Source organism: Pelophylax lessonae, assembly GCF_965119305.1.
Source record: "Pelophylax lessonae genome assembly, chromosome: 13".
Classification (NCBI taxonomy): Eukaryota; Metazoa; Chordata; class Amphibia; order Anura; family Ranidae; genus Pelophylax; species Pelophylax lessonae.
The window spans coordinates 116,415,402-116,436,919 of record NC_138780.1 but is presented as its reverse complement, the minus strand read 5'-3'; the positions used below and the strand labels follow the sequence as shown (position 1 = coordinate 116,436,919).

General features: G+C 45.1%; 1 protein-coding gene across 9 annotated transcripts in view; it reads left to right on the top strand.

Moving 5' to 3' along the window:
* The window catches only part of RALGAPA1 (Ral GTPase activating protein catalytic subunit alpha 1), a 508,613-nt gene that overhangs the window by 379,436 nt on the left and 107,659 nt on the right, over positions 1-21,518 (top strand). For all 9 annotated transcript variants that reach the window (XM_082275707.1, XM_082275706.1, XM_082275704.1 and 6 more), the window contains 2 exons: positions 3,467-3,590; positions 5,757-5,912. In XM_082275707.1, the coding sequence (XP_082131833.1) occupies positions 3,467-3,590; positions 5,757-5,912 (280 nt within the window). The remainder of the gene's footprint in view (positions 1-3,466; positions 3,591-5,756; positions 5,913-21,518) is intronic.

Below are 21,518 nucleotides of genomic sequence, written 5' to 3'. Positions count from 1 at the left end.
CTGCACTGCCCTCCTCTCTGCTCCTCTCCCCCCCCTCCCTGCCTGTCTGCTCGACAGTGCCCGCCCCTCAACTCCTGCTGCTCTTATATTCAATTTAAACTCATTTAATCCACTCTGTAATAGAACAAAAGGTGTCCCTGTGCCTGTGTTATAGAAAAAATATGCGATGGGTACCTACAACAGAGCGGCTCCTGGCGATCACGTGACCGCTCTCTCTCTCCTCTCTTTCCCTCCCTCCCCAGCTGACAGCGGCAGTGCTCGGCCCCGCCCGCTGGAGCTGTCAGCCGGGCAGAGGAGAGAGCCGAGGGGTCTGCTGAATGCCGGCAGCCACTTTGATTTAGGTACCGATCTGCATATTTTTTTCTATAGCACAGGGACACTTCTTATTCTATTTCAGAGGGGATTAGATCATTTTTTATATGTGGCTTAATAACCACTTTAAGCTTTTATATTTGGTAGGAATTTAGGAGGAATTTTAAAACATTTGTGCAAATTTTGCGGGGCCTTAAAAATCAGTAGCACTTTCTTTTTATTCTAATAGTCATGTGTTTCAGAAAAAATATGGTTTGGTGGGTCTTCTACAAACTCTAAAAGCTGTAAGGAAACAATAACAAAGCAATGGAAGAATTGCAAAAATGGTCCGTCCAGCTGAGTTTAAAAGTGGAGCACAGAGCCTGGCAGCAAAAGGGTTGAAGCATAAGTTCACCTTTTTAAAAAAATAAATAAATACATTTCAGGTAAAAAAAAGTTACATTTACAACTTTTTTTTTTTTTTAGGAGCCTGGAAAGCATTGCACCAGGCTGTCATTGTGAGCCGAAAGCATAGAAGAACACAGAGGATGCATAGGCCTAGTGCATTATCCTCAATACATGTTTTTATTTAATAAAATCGAGGTGAATATACTCACAAACCAGTACTTGTGTCCTAGCATTATCATAAAATCATACGCTTACATCCATATGCAAAAATCCACAACACTTGTAGTCATTTTGGCTAACGCGTTTCAAGGTTTCCCTCTTCAGAGCCTACAGAACGTGTCAATTTCACATACTTGTATATGGTGTACTGACTCAAATGGTAGTAACCCCTTATGGGTCAATCTTATCATTTCATAGTGCCCAATGCGATCAAATGGTGGGAAGAAAGGATAAGTGAAATAAAATACAGTGGATAAAAAAACACCCCTGTAAAAATGCCAGGTTTCTGTGATGATGTAAATTTGGCAAATATAAATCAGTTCAGAACTTTTTCCACCTATTAATGTGACCTATAAACTGTACAACTCGATTGAAAAACCAAACTAAAATCTTTTAAGGAAGGAGGGGTGAAAATAAAAACTTAAATAATGTGGTTGCATAAGTGTGCACATCCTCTTATAACTGGGGAAGTAGCTGTGTTTAGAATAAAGCAATCAAGTTCAAACTCATGTTAAATGGCAATCAATACACACCAGCCATCATTTAAAGTGCCTCTGATTAACCCCAAATAAAGTTCAGCTTTTCTAGTAGGTCTTTCCTGACATTTTCTTAGTCGCATCCTACAGCAAAACCCATGGTCCGCAGAGAGCTTCCAGAGCATCAGAGGGATCCCATTGTTAAAAGGTATCAGTCAAGAGAAGGGTTGAAAAGAATTTTCAAGGCATTAGATATACTATAATACATAATGAAGTCAGTCATCAGCAAGTGGAGAAAATATGGCACAACAGTGGCATTACCATGAACCGGACATCCCTCCAAAATTGATGAGAAGAAAACTGGTCAGGGAGGCTGCCAAGAGGCGTCCAGCACCATTAATGGAGCTGCAAGAATATCTGGCAAGTCTCGGCTAAATTTTGCAAATCACATCTGAAATCTCCCAAAAGCATGTGGGAAAATGTGTCATGGTCTGATGTAACCAAGGTTGGACTTTTTTGCCATAATTCCAAAAGATATGTTTTGCACAAAAACAACACTGCACATCACCAAAAGAACACCACACCCACAGTGAAGCATGGTGGTGGCAGCATCATGTTTTGGGGCTGTTTTTCTTCAGCTGGAACAGGGGTTTTAGACAAGGTAGAGAGAATTAGGAATTCCAAATACCAGTCAATATTGGCACAAAACCTTCAGGCTTCTGCTAGAAAGCTGAACATGAAGAGGAACTTCATCTTTAATCATGAGAATGACCCAAAGCATACATCCAAATCAACAAAGGAATGGCTTCACCAGAAGAAGATTAAAATTTTGGAATAGCCCAGACCTGAATCCGATTGAAAATCTGTGGGGTGATCTAAAGAGGGCTGCACATAGGAGATGCCTTTGCTATCTGACTGATTTGGAGTGTTTTTGCAAAGAAGAGTGGGCAAATATTGCCATGTCAAGTTGTGCCATGCTGAAAGACTCCTACCCAAAAAGACTGAGTGATGTAATAAAATCAAAAGGCGCTTCAACATTGTATTAGTTTAAGGGCGTGCACGCCATAGTTTTTTTTTTTTTTACTTCCCTCCACCTAAAAAATGTCAGTTTGTTGTTCAACTGAGTTGTACAGTTTATAATTTAATTTAAAGATGGAAAAAGTTTTGAAATGCTTTATCTTTGTCTCATTTTTTTACATCACAGAAACCTGACATTTTAACAGGGGATTTGTAGACTTTTTATATCCACTGTACCCAGTATATAGTAGCATATAACAAATTCCTGACCGGTTACAGACTGACCAGAATCAAATATCAGTATATCTTACAATAAATGCCATAATAAAAAGGGGTAAAAATTAAAGATTAAAAAAAATGAATAAAAAAAGAAGAGCTATACATATACAAACACAAATAAATTTGCATAGATAAAACCTAGATGGTAAACTAAATACAAAAAAGGGCATTGTGAGCTATCTATGTACTCCTTACCTTTTTCGCTGCCAGAGCCGTTTTTGTGTTTTTACCAAAAACATTTTAGTCCTAAAGATGATGTAAAACCCCCAAACATTATATATTTTCTACAAAACCGACACCCTAGAGAATAAAATAGTGGTAGTTCCAATTTTTTATGTCCCACGATTTTATTGCAAAGGTCTAGGAAACGCAAAATTTCAGTAAAAAACACACTAAAGGTAATTTTTGTGCAAGCAAACACAATAATTTACCCACATTTTTTTGAAAAATATAAAAGGCGCAATGCCTGTGCAGGATGTGTCTGTTCCTATGCAGAGATCTGCAAGCTACAACAGTGCTAATAGAGGCTTCAGCAGTGGAGACGGCTTCCTCCCCATGCTGCAAGGCTGGTCACAGCATGGAGAGCATCACACGACCAGGCAGTTCGATTTTCCCCCTTATAAACAGGTGCAACATGTAACATGTTCCCGAAGCAGAACTTATCCTTTAAAAACTTTGTGTGATGTTATTTAGTCTGTTGGTTTGTTTAGAATAATTATTCATATTATGTATAGAGAATCTGAGATTTCAATATTTTTTCTTCTTTCTCCTGTCAGCCGTGAAACACACAAAATAGCAGTTTTCTATATTGCTGATGGTCAAGAAGACAAACAGTCCATACTCTCGAACACTGGAGGCAGCCAGGAGTATGAAGACTTTATTTCAGGACTTGGATGGGAGGTAATAATCATCTGTTCATATCTTTCCATAAAAGAACACTGCTACACAATTTAACAGAGGCTGCACCAAAAATATGGGCTTCGTTTTTCATTGGTTGTCGGCAATTTAATTGTTTCTTTTTGTCATTATGAGGAGATCTACGGCTTCTTTCACACAGGCGTTTGTCCGTTTTTCTGTTCATTGACAGGTGAAAAACAGACACCCATGTATTCCTATGGGCAAGCAGGTGTCAGTGGATGATCCGTTGACATCCGCTGTCATGAGCCTTTGTTAACATCCATTTTTTTTTATAAACGAAAGAAAGCCCTATTTTTCCATTTAAAAAAATGGAAGCAGACCTAAACAGATGTTAACGAACAAAGGTTCCATTTTTGCATTTGTTGTTGGGAGCCGTCACCCGCCCGCGTCCTAACAACCGATGCCTTAGCTGAATGTAAGAATAGCTGGTTGCTAAGAAGCAGGCCGGGCAGCCGGCTGCTGCGTCCTTAACAACCAATGAGTCATCAGCTGTGATTGGGGTTACCTGCTGACAGCTGTGGGTAAAATGAATAAAAAAAATGTGAAAAAAAAATCAGTGTGGGGGTCCCTCACCCCCCCCCCCCCCCCAATCCATACCAGGCTCTTCGGGTCTGGTATGCATTTTATGCATTTAAAAAGAAAATGGCGTGCCCCCCCCCCCCCCAAATCCATACCAGTTCCTTATCCGAGCATGCAACCTGGCAGGTTAGGAAAGGGGGGGGGGTGCTGTCAATCAGAGCCAGTGGCGAGGCCGAGCCCCACTCTGTGATTCTTGTGGACACACAGAACAGAGCACCGGAGCGAGTGTGCACGAGTGCCCCCATTGCAGGCAGTTTGTTGTGGGGGGTGGCAGGAGCCAGGGGCGACAGCGAGGCACCCTAGAAGAGGAGGATCGAACGGCTCTATGCAAAACAATTGTTAATTAAAAAAAACAAAAAAAACTTTACAATCACTTCAAGAAAGACATACATCGCATAATACAGCTGAACTCCAGGAATGTGACAAAAAAAAAAAAACCCTTGAAGTGGGCCCCCTGCTCTTTAAGAGTTCAATGCTTAGTAAAGATGGGTCAGTTTTTTTTGATCGATTTCCCCATCCACACAAGTCAAGAAGATAGTGGAATCCTCCCCACTAGTCTGGCAGTATTCTGAAAGCGGGGTACTCCTTCGCTGTCAGAATACACTGATCAGTGCTGCAGCACTCACTGAAAGAAATTTTTTTTTACAAGCCCGTTCTTGAGATGTCAATCATTAGATGGGCTTCTTGGGAATGGATATCCATGGATCTAACATTGTCAGCTTACTGCTGAACCGGCTGAATTTATCTATGAAAGTGATTATTTCCATGATACTTTATTTGAATTAACATCCAAACCTGTGTTATACGTGGTGGGAGCAAACGTACAACTGCAGCCTGAAGTGCCTCACATTTGACAATGTGAAGGGCTGCTTGCACCAATCAAGGGAGTCTGCTGGAGCCAGTAGTAAGCAAATTGTTTCTCCTTATCTGTTCCAGCCCCAGGCTAAATGAGTTGTAAAATCCGAAGGTTTTTTTTATCTTAATGCATTTCATGCATTAAGATAAAAAGCTCTTCCGTATGTAGCAGCCCCACAGCCGCCCCTAATACCTAAGCTCTGTCTCTGTCCAGCGATGTTCTCAAGTCCCTCAACCGTCTGGGACTCTCCCTCCTGATTGGTTGAGACACAGCAGCAGCACCATTGGCTCCTGCTGCTGTCAATCAAAGTCAGTTAGCCAATCAGGAGAGAGGTGGCGGGCCGAACACCAGCTCAGTGTCTGAATGGGCACACAGAGTTGCAGCTCGGCTCGGGTGCCCCCACAGCAAGCCACTTGCTGTTGGGGAACTCGATAGGAGGCAGGGGCCAGAAGCAGCAATGAGGGACCCGAGAAGAGGAGGCTCTGTGCAAATCCACTGCACAGAGGAGGTAAGTATAACATGTTTGATTGTAAAGTTTTTACAAAAAAAAAAAAAATCCTTTGAGGTGTAGTTGGGGGGGGGGGGGGATTGATCACAGCTTTAAGGAAAAAAAGACCTTGAGTGCAGCTTGTTTGATGTCAATTTATGCCATCTATATATGGACCTGTCAGTTGGCAACCTACTGTGATCTATAAAAAGCATCTTTTCTGCAGGTGAATTTGGCAAACCACTGTGGCTTCTTAGGAGGACTTCAAAGGAACAAAAGCACTGGTCTGAGCACACCATATTACGCGACCTCTATTGTAGAAGTTATGTTTCATGTCTCTACCAGGATGCTTTCTGATTCCGATGACTGCTTAACGAAAAAGGTGAGGAGCCTGCTGTGCTTGTTTGTGCCTGATGCCTAGCCTAGTAATGTAGCAGTCAGTGAAATGTGTTTTTCCCCCTATTCTGTAGTACATAAAAACAGTTGATATAACAAGTGATAGAAGTGAACTTGTCATGGATTCAGGAAACTCAAACTACACTAATTCTATTTCTTCCCATGTGTTACAAAGTATATCACATATAAGAATTAAATCAGTATAGAGAGAAACAGGCAACATCTTCAGACATGATCTAAACATCCAAAGGCAACTTATGCCATCTCTGGGGATCCTATACCCAAATCATCAGATCATGCATCTATTAGTGTTTTACCAAGAGCTGGCTTAGAAAAAAAAGGAATCACACAAAGCTTTTCAATCTGTCAAGCCTCTTCTCCTACTGACAAGTCTCAAACCTTGTATCTGCTGGGCACCCCTAGACATTACCCCTACTTACCTTATTTCTACGGGCATCTTTGGTTACTCTGAGGTAATGGAGAGCTCAATACCTAAATATCTGTGCTCCCTTGAGTAGCGCTTTACTACTGTTCATTTCATCAACAAAAATATTTTCTTCAGCTGCATGTTTTTTTTTTTTTTATTGACGAAAAGTAAATGAAAATAAAATTTGAATCAATTGGCGAAAAAGTATGATGAAAATCAATTCCAATTTTCGTCAACCAATGAAAACGGAACGAAAATGTGTGTGTGTGTTGGGGGGGGGGGGTAATGGGGCATTTACCCACCTGATATTCAGCTTTTCTCAGAGCTCTGCCTGTCTTTTAAAGCCTCAGCCTTCTGACAAGCTTTATTGGCTGAGAGACGCAGACTCCCTCTGTCTGCCTGCTGCCTGGGAGTTCTGGAACAATGCCCTGCAAACCACTTTCCGCTCCCAGCAAGGTAACAGTGCTTGGCACTGTGTAAAATAACAGCCTCCCCAGACCAGTTTTCTGCCCTGTGCACTCCCTCAATCAATACTAGCCAGGCCTTATGGGTTACTCGCCACCAGTTGCCCCACCCAACCCCTACCCTGCCCTGCCCCTAATTCCACCCCTAAACACGCCCTCAAAAATTATCTCAAAATTACACTGTTAAATGTTTTTGCATTAATGCAGAAGTTACAAAAATAAATATTAATAACAATGTTTTCAGTGCCCATCAAGGGTCTGGAGGGTGGGGGGCTGAAGAGCACTGGGGGGGAGCTAAAGGGGGGGCTGAAGAGCACTAAGGGGCTGGAGGGGGGCTGAAGAGCACTGGGGGGGCTGAAGAGCACTGGGGGGCTGGAGGGGGGGGCTGAAAAAGCACTGGGGGGGCTGGAGGGGGGGTCGGCTGAAGAGCACTGGGGAGGCTGGAGGGTGGGGGGGTGAAGAGCACTGAGGGGGCTGGAGGGGGGGCTAGAGGGGGGGGCTGTACAGCACTGGGGGGCCAGCAAAAGAAAAAAGAAGTTGGATAGGAGGAGCGGTGGGGCGGCTGCATATAGAGGAATTGATCTTTCCATATTCCTCCTGCAGCTGCTGAATGCCTGCAGAGAGGAGAATCAGGCACCCAGCTGGAAAGATCAATTCCTCTATATGCAGCCGCCCCACCGCTCCTCCTATCCAGTCACACAGGGAGGCTGCTAAATCCTTGGACACTCACCTTCTTCCAGCACCCGTGAGCAGTGCAGCACAGACCGAGGGAGCAGCTGCCTTCACATGAGATGATCGGCGCGAGTACCGGCTTGACACCTCCCCATTGGTATGCCACTGCTGGCCGGATAATGTCAGAGCGGCGGATCATCCCGCTGTAACAGCTTCAATTGTAATTGCCGGGCGCTCCCTGACACACACAGTCCCGCCTCCTAGCCTGGCTCCTTTGATAGACGTCACACCTCCTGGTTGGCCAGGTGTTCTGTCTATCAAAGAAGCCGGGCTAGGAGGCGGGACTGTGCGTGTCGGCGAGTGCCGGCAATTACAATTGAAGCTGTTAAAGCGGGATGATCCGCCGCTCTGACATTATCTGGCTTTCCTCTCCTCTCTTCCCCTGAGCTTGCCCTACATAATTTTCCACTCGCAAAATGTGAGCAGGCGAGTTGAAAATTTGAGGGCTGTGTATGTGTGTGTGTATATATATATGTATATATATATATATATATATATATATATATATTCTGCGTAATCCTGCACATAGCTAACGCCCTGTAGCAGTAAAAGTGCTATAAGGTGGTCAGCAATTTGTTAAATAATGCTTTACTATTTACCTAAACCAGTTAGATATGATTTAACTAAAATGTAACTGAGATTTTAGTTGACTAAACTGTAGATTTTTGTGGACTAAAATGTCCTGGAGATTTTAGCTGACTAAAATACGACTAAAACTAAACCAATTCAGATGACTAAAATACAACTAAAGCTAAAATGGCATTTTGGTCAAAAGACTATGACTAAAATGAAATTTAAATTTGATGTCCAAATTAAAACTTCTACTGTTCAGCCCTGAAATGGCCCTTATCCAGACAATATTTTTTTTTATACATTTTCTATTTTGCTGTAGCGCCATACAGCCCACTCCTTCCTGCAAGATCCTACACCCTTTTTGAGATTCTCCACCACTACGCATACACATACAACTTTCCTAGTGTTGGAGCAAGTAAGGATACCACAAAAATATTACTGTATATTACACTTTATATGAGCAGAATGTCTCCCATGTCCCCCTGTGCCATTTCTATTATAGTAAATGTAATTTATTTGTGGTTTAATCCATATTGGTAAGGTTGGTATGTATGACATTTTTTACAGAGACTAACATCCTGTCCTTCTGCGTATGAATACATTTTCACAATTCGTATATCTTTGTGTGTTCTTGTATAGAACATATTCTGTAGGTTTAATGTGATGATTGCTCGTAAATTACATATCTGCCAAGAGATAACGCACATAAGTGTTATATTGCTACTAAAAAAGGAAATAATATGAACCTATCTACCTCTATAAGTATTTGTTTTTGATGAGTGTAATAAATTCCACTTCAGTGCTAACAAGTCAGAACCTATGATCTGTGCCCTTGTTAGCGCTGCACACTCTGAGCCATGTCCCCCCCCCCCCTCCAAACCCCCCGGCTCCATCACTCATGCATCTTCCAAAGTGTTAATCCAGTCAGTGGGAGCAATAATGAGAGCAGGCTGGAGAGCAGGGGATGCAGGAAGAGGGAGCTGCTTGACCTCAGCATGAAGTTTAATGCCTTTAATTAAATTACAACGGTAGAGTGTGGGGATCTGGCCATGCCTCAAGCTCTTCTGGTGTGTTATGGATCCTCCTGTGTCTTCCAGATACAAATCCTTTTCATCATCATTAGCGTAAAGAGAAATATGAAAGCAACAAAAAGCCATCTGTTAGATCAATTTTTTATCTATAAAGAAGACCTTTAGTGGTGTTGTGTCATTATATAGCCTTCTGTATGAATTGAAAAACAGCATATTATGCAATAAAGGAAATGCTCTTGAGCGTGAGTTTAAAGAAGGGCTCTGGCGAAATACAAAAAGCATTGATATAATTACATCCCCACAGTTTAGTAAGTCAGTCATAGATGCTTTTTTAAATTTATTGTAAATTTGACAAGTACTCAAAAACTGAAGAATTGCTGTCTTATAGGGTATATAAAGAAAGAATAATTATACATTTTACATTAAAAAACCACTTTCTCTTTCGTTCGTTGACAGACACAGCTCCTTAAAATTCTTAACCATTTGGTTATACTGCTCCCTACAGGAGTAGGACACTAGGCAGAAAAAGAACTTGACTACGCCTATGGGCAGTTCCAGGAGGTATACTCCCCCTCTCTGCTATAGGGTGCTCAGTTTTTTTCTGCCTAGTCAGGAGTAAGGTCCTAGTTCCCTGCTGGGATCTCTGGTCCTGGGATTTTTTCCTTTTTAAATAGCTTTTTTTCTTTTATCCTGTGAGATCTACAATCAACTGCCGTTGACGGGCTGGATAATCTAAATCCAGTGGTCACCCTAGTCTGGTCAACGCAGACCAGAGCTCCGTGCTGGGTCGGCCTTGACAGGCCCCATCCTGGACCGGGGCGGCCAGCGAGTTTAAATGTCACGCGAGGACACATATGACTGGGCGCCATTAGTTCTCATCAAACCCCAAATGGGCTGGCATTCTACATGCCCTGTGTCCCCCTGGACTGGGTATCTAGCGGGTAAACTGTCCCACCTCCACTCTCGAGGGTTGTTTGTACTTGGAAAGGAGGGGGCGGGGAGTCTCCCTTGGGCTCGCCTAAGTTACTTGTTAGGCCTTGGGAGCGGTTGACCGGACTTTCGCGGGTCCGCACTCCACGTGGTTGGACCCGCTGGTAATTCAGGCCCTGACTTTGCGGACTACTGGCTAGATGCTCTGTGGGGCAGCTCTAGTGAGGGTGGCTGAAGCTGCCGCTCTCAGTTCAGGCATCTGTATAATAAGTAAAGAAGCTGCGCTAACATCTGCCCTCCCCTCCCGCTGCCTTGGTCGGTCCTGGTTTCTTCGGATCCGCACACTCGCGACAGGGCGTCCGAAAATTTATGCCGTTCAGCCGAGCCAGGCCCCTCATTCTGGAGGGGAAGTGCTATGGGGGTGGTCCGAACAGACGGCAGTAACCGTAATTATGCTGTAAGGCACCCTTCCCACCGGTGCTGTGGGGCCCTCGGGGGAACTCTGACTGCGGGACTACCTGCATCAGAGAGGCAATGTCGATGGGTCCTCTGCGGGCCTTGGGGGGGGGGGGGGGCGCTCCTGATCATCTTAACCATTGCATTACAGGAGTAACAGGAGTAGGACACGGGTGAAAAAAAGTCTGGCTACCCCTATGGGTAGTCCCAGGGAGTATACTCCCTCTCTGCTATACGTATTACGTTTTTTTTCTGCCTAGTCGGGAGTAAGGACCTAGTTGCTGGGATCTCTGGTCCTGGCAAATTTTTTCTTTTTAGATACATTTTTTTTCTCCTGGTTTTTTTCCTGTGACATCTACAATCAACTGCCGGACTGGGCGACGGGCTGCATAATCCATATCCAGTGGTCACCCCAGTCTGGCCAGCGAGCATGCGCAGACCTCAGCTCCAGACTAGATCAGCTGTGACATAGCCCCACCGGACAGGGGCTGCCCTGCGAGTTAAACGCCTTGCGAGGTCTCATATGACCAGGTCTCGGTCCGAGTCGCACATTTTGGTGGCGAGGGGTTCTGTCTGGAGCGATGTCAGCCTGGTTCCTGGTATGGTGGGTAGCTATCCCCCCCTCTCCCTCTTGAGGGTTTTGGGGTGGATTTGGGCCCCTCCATGGGGCAGTCGGACCCCTTGGTTACCCTCCTTTCCATCGGGCACTCCCCCCATCTGTCCCCTCATCCTACCCCCCCTCTACTTATGCTGGGGCTGTGTGGGTGGTCTGGTCCACCTCCTGGGATGGGAGCAGGACGCAATACTGTCAATGGGGGCAGGGGGTTGCACTGCCAGTGACAAGACAATCGGTTGTGCGGAATGGGGGCTGTACCTGATGGGGGCTCTTTCCTGTTCGGCAGCTATTTTGTGGTGGTTTGCCATGTCTGTGGAGCCTTTTGGGAAGCGTTTTCAGTGTTGGGAGCCCCTCCTCATCCCCTGGTGCTGACTCCTGGATCCTTTCATTTCCTGATTGCCGCTCCTGCAGTGCAGATTCTCCTGGTAGCTGCGGTGCCTGGTTTCTGCGGGGTGGTGAGCCTAGTGGGGTCCTCTCCCTCTTTGCTGAGGATTGATTGGTGGTCTGTGACTGGCAACCGGGAGGGCTGCAAGAGCAGTGGGGGTTGTCCATTGACAATGTTTTACACTTTTTTGTGGGGTCCCCCTGATGACTAATGGAGTCTCTGGAGCACCACTCCCCACCTGATCCCCTCTCTGAGGCTGCGGAGCCCTCCGGGTCCCATCCATCCATCGATGCACTAACGGCAGTCCTGGAGTTCTTGGTGTCCCGGGTGGAGTCCTGGGTGCAGGCTGGCAAAAAGTGCCCCCCGCCTTCCCCTGCCTCATCTGTCTCATCAGATCCTGAATCTAATTAGGTTGACTTGGGTTACCCTGCTGGGGAACCTCAGATAATGAGGAGGATTCCTCCACTTCTGCAACCGCATACGAAAAGGTGCTGGTGGATGCACTGATTGAAGTTGTGCATGAGACCTTAAAGATTGGGGCGCAGCCATCCAGCGTGGAAAAGGTGTTCTCTTCCCCTCCTATTTTGACAGAATTGTCACTAAAGAGTGGGGACGACCAAAGCGTCCCCTTGGGGTCCCTAAGCGATTTGCTAGGCAATACCCCTATGAGGAGTCTCTTCTTAAGAAATGGACTGTTCCACCGGTGGTGGACCGTCCGGTTTCCAGATTAAACAAGGCAACCATGATTCCGGTTGAAGAGACCCTGGCCTTAAAGAATCCTGCTGACACAAAGGCGGAGGCTGTGCCCGCAGTATGTACACCCTGGCTGGTTCAGCACTGAAGCCAAAATTCACCATTGCCTTGGTGTCACAGACTCTGACCAAATGGGCTAGGTTTTTGTGCTGTGACCTGGAGGGGGAGTAGTCCCCCCTGCCTTTTCTGAGCTGGCATACCAGCTGGTCCAGGGGCTGCAGTTTATCTGCGATGCCTCTTTGGATGCCGCTCCCCTAGTAGTTTGGCTCCCTTGTTTCGACAGTGGTCCTTTGGCGTGTCTTTTGGCTCAAATGTTGGTCTGCGGACCAGTCTTCTAAAAAGGCCTTGACTGATCTTCTCTTTCAAGGAGATTGCCTGTTTGGTGCTACCCTGGATGACATTAATAAAGGTCTCACAAGAGGGTAGAGTACCTTTCTTCCGCAGGCTACTAAGGGCAAGGTCCCTCGTCGTAGATGTAAGCCCTTCTTCTCGGCTCATAAGAAGTTTTTTTTATCCCTCAGGGTCGACTGACAAGGGATATCGGAGCCCTTCGGGGCCTCCTCTGGGGGATCCAAACAAACTTGGTCTGGAAAGTCAAAAGCGGGCTTCTCCAGACCGGTGGACTAGTCCCCTTCAGTGTGAAGGTGTGCCCTCACCCATTTCTGAGATGGGGGGACGTCTTAGCAGGTTCCCGGACCTGTGGACTCCACAAAGTAATTCGGTCTGGCTACAAAATAGAGTTTCGTTCTTACCCTCCACTAAGGTTCCTACTTCCAACGTGCGACTGTCCCCATGCCGCTTACCAGCTCTTTTTGGGGCGGTGCTAGACCTTTCACCTTAAAGGGTGATGGTCAGGTTCCGACTTCGGAACGGTTTCAGGGGTTTTGCTCAAACCTGTTTACGGTCCCCAGGAAGGAAGGCGAGGTGCGTCCAATTCTGAACCTCAAAGCGCTGAACTGCTTTGTGCGGGTGCAAAAGTTCAGAATGGAGTCCATTCGCACGGTGGTGGCTTCCCTGCATCAGGGAGATTTTCTTGCCTCCATCCACATCAAGAACGCTTGGGCTACTTGGACGATCTCCCTCTGCGAACGGAGCCTACTGCTCTGAAGGAAAACCTGGGAATCCCCATACGAACTTGATAGTTTGGCTGGATTCTGAATTTTTTTAAGTCTGTTTTGGTTCTGTCCACAAAGCTGGAACATCTGGGTCTCCATCTGGTTCTGACTCTGGACTCAGCCAGAGTGCGCCTTCCTCTGAACGAACTCCAGAAAATGCAGGCTGCACTTCGTCTCCTGCTGACCAGCAGATGGTCATCCTTCCGGACTTGCATGTGGGTGCTGGGCCTGATGGTGTCTACCTTCAGGTTCCATTTGTACAGCTCCCTGCAGAGGTCCCTGCAAGGGAGATTCTGGCCAAATGGGACAAGAATCCGCAGTCTCTGGACAATCAGATATGGCTTAGACGGGGAACGAAAGAGTCCCTGACATTGTGGCTTCGTTCTTCAGCACTTTGGCTGGGTAAACCCTTCCTCCCCTTGTATTGGACAGTGATCACCACGGATGCCAGCATGTCCAGCTGGGGAGACATCCTCGGCAAAAATTCTGCTCAGGGGATCTGGTAGAGTCCAGACTACTGATCAATGTCTTGGAACTTTGAGCGATCAGACTGTACCTGGACCATTGGACGGATCGTCTTCAGGGATGTTCAGTGTGCATTCAATCGGACAGTGCTACAGGCGTGGCTTATGTCAATCACCAGGGGGCCACAAGGAGTGTCCTGGCGACTCTGGAGGTAGCCGGCATTCTAAGTTGGGCAGAACGGTTCATTCCAGCCCTCTCTGCCATACACTTTCTTGGGGTGGAAAACTGGCAGGCGGATTACCTCAGCCGGCAGGCGTTGGACCAAGGGGAGTAGTCTCTTCATCCAGACGTGTTTCATCAGTGTTGTCTCCACTGGGACATCCCTGAGGTGGTTCTGTTGGCGTCCCGGCTCAACAGAATGGTGCAGAGGTTTGTGGCTCGGTCAAGGGATCCTCTGGCGGGCCCTAGAGATGCGCTGGTGCCCTGTGGAGTCAATAACGTCTGACTTATGCCTTCCCTCTTCTCAAACTTCTGCCAAGACTTCTATGCAAGATCTTATCTTAGTGGCCCCAGACTGGCCTCACCGGGTTTAGTATGCTGATCTGGTGCGGCAGGTCAATGACGTTCCTTGGTGCTTGGGACAGCAGTGAGGATCTGCTGTCCCAAGGACCAATCTTCCATCCTGCTTTACAGTCGCTGGCTTTGACAGCTTGGCAGTTTAACGCCAGGTGCTGAGGGATAGAGGTTTGTCTGAGTCAGTGATTCCAATGCTGTTAAAAGCTAGGAAATCTACTTCCAGGAAGATCTACCATCGTACGTGGAAGACGTACATTGCGTGGGGTTCATTCTTGCTCTTTTTTTCAGTGGCTCGGATCTTGACCTTCCTTCAACAGGGGGTTTAGCAGAAACTGGCCTTGAGTGTTATCAAGGGTCAGATGTCGGCCTTAGCGGTGTGCACTTTTTTCTTCAAGGAGTTGGGCACTTGACCCCCTCCAGTGCAGTCTCTGTTGCCGCCTTGGGACCTCAACTTGGTGCTCTGTCCTCCAGAAGCATCCTATTGAAAATCTTCAGAAAATTCCCCTGCTTACGCTATCCCAGAAGGTGGCCTTTTTTGGTGGCTTTCACCTCTATGCGCAGGGTGTCAGAATTGGCGGCGTTACCCTGTCGTTTACCTTACTTGGTGGTTCACAGTGATAAGGTGGTTCTTCACCCCTGTCCATTGTTCCTTCCTCAGGTTGTCTATGATTTTCACTTGAATAAGACATTGTGTTGCCTTCCCTGTGTCACAGGCCAAAACATCCAAAGGAAATTGCTTTGCATGCTTTGGATGTGGTCCAGGCATTTAGGGTGTACCTGGCAGCTAAGGAAAGGAGTCTTTTAGGAAATCAGACTCACTATTTGTGCTCATGGATGGGCCTCTGAAAGGGTTGTCCGCTTCCTCTCGCGACAATTTCCAGATGGATCAGACAGACAGTGATTCAGGCCTATTCCATCAGGAGTCAGATTCCTCCTTCCCCTGTCAAGGCGCACTCTACTCGGGCACTCAGGCATCAGTGACGCAGGTTTGCAAGGCGGCTACCTGGTCATTGGTGCACACTTTCACAAAGTTCTATAAAGTGGATGTTTTGGCATCTGCGGATGCTTCCTTAGTTAGATACTTAGATACTACCTAAGGCTAAACAGCGCCGTGGTAGTTCATTGAGAACTACAAGCTGACAGCCGCAAAGGATGATGGTACTTGTAGTTCCTTCATTCACAGTGTGACAGCTAGTACGGGGAGCTTCTCCCCCCATACTGCTGTCAAACACAGGGCTTAAATTGGCGAGCCGCCGCTGGAGTGGGAACAGATTACACTTTCCACCTTGAAAATGGGTGGATCATGTTACAGAAGGTGAACATATCCTTTAATGTGCATGATCCAGTTACAGGTTCAGTTTAGTTAAACTAAATACCATTCATTTAATGTTTATAGGTGCATTTAAAATATATACATTTTCCAGAATGCATGTATGAAAAATGAATGTGTCTCAAACTGATAAAGAAGACATTTAAAAAGACTAACCTTTGCCCTTCTTTTTTTATGGTCTTTTCATGTCCTAAAACCTACGGTTGTGGGCATGCATAAGTGATTGGCCCCCCATCATAACCCTAGTGCTGCCTTAGCCAGGGGTGGTGTCAGAAACTGCCAACCCACAATGCTTAAGAAACAGCCTAGGGGGCACTTGTATTGCCTTGGAATAACTGTTATAGTAGTGTAGTTCACTATGTCCACTCGCCCTAGTATAGCCCATCTTTGGTTTTTCCAAAAGTAGATGGAGCAGTTTTGTGCCACGTTTGCTCAATCTGGCAATATATGCCACTTTTACAGTGCATTCCTAAAGTATTTAGACCCCTTGCACTTTTTCAATTTTGTTATGTTGCAGTTTAAATTCAATATATTTCTCACTAATCTACACTCAGCACCCCATATTGACAAAGTGAAAACAGAATTTTAGAAATGTCTGTGAATTTAATAAAAAGAGAAAACTGAAATATCACATGTACTTAAGTATTCAGACCCTTTACTCACTACATTGTTGAAGCACCTTTGACAGCAATTACAGCCTCGAGTCTTTTTGGGTATGACGCAACAAGCTTTTCACACCTGGTTTGGGGGATTTTCTGCCATTCTCCTTTGCAAATCCTCTCAAGCTCAGTCAGGTTGAATAGGGACCATCAGTGGACAGCCATTTTCAGGTCTCTCCAGAGATGTTCGATCGGGTTCAAGTCAGGGCTCTGGCTGGGACATTCACAGAGTTGTCCGTAAGCCACTTCTGTGTTGTCTTGGCTGTGTCCTTAGAATTGTTGTCATGTTGGAAGGTGAATCTTGGGCCCAGTCTGAGGTCCCGAGTGCTGTGGAACAAGTTTCCGTTGAGAATATATCTGTTCTTGTGCTCCTTTCAGCTTTCTCTCCACCCTGACCAGTCTCCCAGTCTTAGCTGCTGAAAAATTGATGCCTGGTTTCCTCCAGACATAAGGTTTAGAATTGAAGCCAACCCGTTCAATCTTGGTTTCATCATACCAAAGAATCTCGTTCCTTACAGTCTGAGAGTCGTTCAATGACCATAGTTGAGTGTTGTTACTTTTGGACAGCTGCCCAATCTCCAAGTTATTGGAGCGGTCAGCCGGACCGCACCGTGAAGAGGTGAGAAGTGGGTTGCATCCCGCTCTGAGTGGTGGTGTATAGCCTCTGTTGAATTGTTTTTTGTGAGTGCCTTTTTTTTTACAATAATAAAGGGATTAAAAACTCAGACTGGGGTAATACAAAATTACAAGAAAGACCAAATATTATCTCACGCCCTCCGTAGAAGTCAGTGTGATGACGAAACATGTCAGGGCGTGAGCACGCGGCCACCCCGACGCCAGTATCGTGAACAGCTGATGCGGATCTGTCTCCACTCGCTCCTAGCCAGAGAGGAACGGTGAGCTTCCGTGCAGCGTCACTACTGCTATTTCGATTTGGATTTTGAGTGCCTATATTGTCTTTTATTATGTGAGTGCATAGAGTGGGGGAATTGGTGAGTGTGTTTTAATATACTTGTTCAGAAATACTACCCTACGAGCCCTCTATGTTCTTTACTCTGCATATATACATTGGATCATTTGGTATATGGAATCAGTGTATCCCTTGCTATCCTGATTGGGGGAGATCTTGGTGTCTAAGGAATCTGGATTCGCCAATACTTGATCCGGTTGATGCAGATTATCAAGGCTCTCAGATTATATACTTTTGGTGAGTGAGCATTACCCTGGGGGGTCACGCGGTGTGGTGGAAGTTACTGTTGTATCTACACTCCTTCTGACCCTCTCACCATCAGCGTGCTCGTGGATTCGCCTATATTAAGGGGTCACACTCTTTTTCAGCGCTGCTTGTGTGTTGGACTTTTCATTTTCATTCTCATGGACTTCTGAAAGGATTGATGCATTTTTTCAAATAAAGGGATTAAACATTCACATACAGAGAGCACTATTTTCTGTATTTTGCCTTCTTTTATGGCTGGTTTTATGTACTTTGAAGCGGAGGAGGAGAAGAATCTTTTAACCAGTTGTTCAGCTAATCCCAGCTGCTAAAAGGGAACAAGCGCTATTAGACCTTTTGTAATCAGAAGGTCTCTATTATGAGGTGAGAGTACATCTATAAGCCTTTCGGTGGTGGTAGATATTCACACATTCACAGAGATCTGTTTTTGGAGAAGGACTTTGACATTTTATTGTATGGACTGTTGTTTACATTTAATAGTTTTATTTTTATTGTTCTACACACATTCTTGGGCACAGGAATTTTAGTATTGTGGTATATTTTCACATTTATTATTTTGGAATTATGTTGCACACATGATTTTTATGTATTTGTTGAGTGGTTTGATTTAATTTGAAAAGTTGTTTAACTTTTGAGTGCTGCAGCTTTCAAATTATACATTAATCCACAAATAGGTGAACATGAAGGGTTTTTTGTATTGACTATCCTGAAATTAAATAATTAGTTTTACCCCACAGTGTATTACAGCTGGTCAGCCGACTCTAAATCTAACAAGGTTATTATCTTACTTTAAAATTATGTCCCATGGTCGCCCCCTCCCCCCCCCCCCCCCCCGGATGGTAAAGCCCTGCTTGTGAAAGGGTCATTACGACAACATACGGCAACATTTATTCCTTTGAAAACCTTTACCTTCCCTTTTCTCAGCAGATCCCTTTTTTTTATGGAAAGACGGAGATTTTACTGATGGCTCTGTGATAGTGGGAGGGGATTCCAATCTTGTCCTGGATCCCATATTTGATGCCTGCCACTCAACGTCCCACCTTTCCTACTCTGCTCTCAAATGCATCAAGGAATACGTTTACACCAATAATTTGATAGATGTTTGACAGGTCCTTCACACAGATCAAAGAGATTACAGTTATATTCTTATCCTTACAGTTCATACTCCAGGATTAATTTTTCTCATACCTCAGCCTTTACTTCCTAGAGTTGTTCAGGCCTCCATAGGTTCTATAGACATCCCTGATCATGCCCCTGTCTTCTTAGATATAGACTTAGCATCTTCTGTCACTAAACCATGGTAGTGGAAGTTCAATAAAACGCTTCTACAAAATCCGCAAGTTCGGAAATAACCAGAGCATTGCAGTTTTTCTTCTCTGCCCACATTCCTCTGAACTGTGACCCCATAATTTTGTGGGAAACTCACAAGGCCTATATAAGAGGAACTTTGATCAAACTAGGGACTCCTCTTAAATGAGAGAGGAGTGAACAGATGGAATCTGTGACACAAAACATCCACACTCTGGAAGTGGTCCATATGCACGCTCTCGCCATTTAAGTACCGGCTGAACCTACTGCCCTATGAAAATAGTTGAAATCTCATCTTCTCTACAAAGTGAAGGTGGTCTTAACCAAATGTAAAGGCACAAGAAGTTCATTCTTACATTCTGAAATTTCTAGATGATCAACAGCGCAAACTTCAATTTTCCAACCAAAATTGTTCATGTCTTCCGTTGTTACGATCAACCCCTCTGTAATATTGATCCCTCTCCCACGCATGGAAACGCACCTTGGGACACCAGTAACTATTTGGAGGAGGCTGGTTTGCCTCACCTATCTGATTTAGATCTCCTGGAGCTGGATTTTTAGATAACTGAAGAGGAACTGGCAATCGCCTTGTCACAGATTCAGTCCGACAAGGGACCAGACGGCTGTTTGCAGATATGCTCTCCCCCCCTTCTTTTTAAAAGTCTTCAACTCCATAGGTTCCAGGTCTGTTTTTCCAGAACATACCTTAAAGGCTTATATCACTGTGATCGCGAAGGAGGGTAAAGACCCTTTTATACCCGAACTGTAGACTCACCTACCTTTTTGAATATCAACCTGAAGCTGTTTATTAAAATTCTTGCTATGAGGGAACCCATCCCAGATATCATCCACCTAGACTAGATGAAGTTTATACCTGAGAAGCAAGAGACCATACCACCAAGGCTCTTGCTACTATACATAACAATTGTTCCAGCAGGATCCTGTTATAACTCCTATCTACTGATGCTGAAAAGGCACTTGGAGGGAACGATGCGCCATATCGCTCTGGATAAATGGATGTTGTCCTGGGTTAAAGCTATTTTCTCTCATCCGTCAACCCAAGTGAAAATAAATGGTCATCTCTCCACTCCATTCTCTATATCCAACTGCACTTGTCAGGGTTGCCCTCTCTCATCCTTAATCTTCGATTTGTCACTGGAACCGTTTCTTCAGAAAGTCAGGGCTAACCCAGACATCACCGGCCTTGCAGTAGACTCTTCGAACCAATGGAAGATAACAGCCTGTGCTAATGACTTATTGTTTTTTCTCATAAATCTGCACATTTTTCTTCCCAACCTCATGGTCAAGTTGGATGAATATAGTTTGCTTTCTGATTTTCGTATTAACTATAAAAAATCTGAAGCATTGAAAATGTATTTTCCGGACGCCTACCTCAACCAACTCAAAGTGCCTTTCATTTCAAATGGGCGACATTCTCTATTAGATACCTGGGGGCTAATCTACCCAGAGTTTCTAGGTATCCATACTCTCTGAATTTCCCTCCCCCAAACGAAAATTAGACAAGACCTTGCTACATGGCACAAAGGAACCTTTTTCTGGTTTGGCCGCTGTAACATTTTAAAACTGAATTATTATACCTTGTATATTACCATATTTTCCGGCGTATAAGACGACTGGGCATATAAGACGACCCCCCTAATTTTCAAGTTAAAACATAGGTTTTGGGCTATACTCGCCGTATAAGACTACCCTCCTTCCGAAGCAAGGCAACACCAATGAAAAACATCAGATTTCTCATAGATCCCCAAGGTACCCCAAGTACTGTAATACATGTAATCTCTCATAATATCTCCAAGGTACCCTAAGTATAAGTATTACCAGTAGATGTAATTTCAAGACGCTAGCTGTGTGGGAATCCTGTACCGTAGCTTCGGCTACATACAGTATACCGCGCTGAGCCAATCACAGTGAGCGATGTATTCTATTATTGAATGCACTGCCTGCTCAGATTGGCAGAGTCAGAGAGGCGGGCTGATGTTACTCCGCCAATCCAAGCAGGCTTTGCATTCAATAATAGAATACATTGCTCTCCCTGTTTGGCTGAGCGCGGTACACTGTATGTAGCCGAAGCTACGGTACATACGGTATACCGGTACAGGATTCCCACACAGCCAGCGTCTTGAGAGATTACATCTACCGGTAATACTTCGGTTACCTTGGAGATATTATACTCTGCGTATAAGACGACCCCCCATTTTTGGGGGATTTTTTTGAGGTTCAAAAGTAGTCTTATACGCCAGAAAATACAGTATATATGTTACAAGCGCTTCCAGACCTGAGTGCTGTCGACAGAACATTTACTTTTTCTTTGGGTTGGGAAACTCTCCTGCTCTCTCAATCAATTCTCAGTCTCCCTAAATAGCAAGGCAGCATGGCATTGCCTGAGGTTGTGTTATATCATGTGGCATGTCACTTAAACTAAATTATTTATTGGTGCCTACAAACAGTGGATAACCATTGAACAGTCCGCCTCCAAGATTCTGTTACCTCTCTGCTGTGGTGTTCCTAGGGAGACCC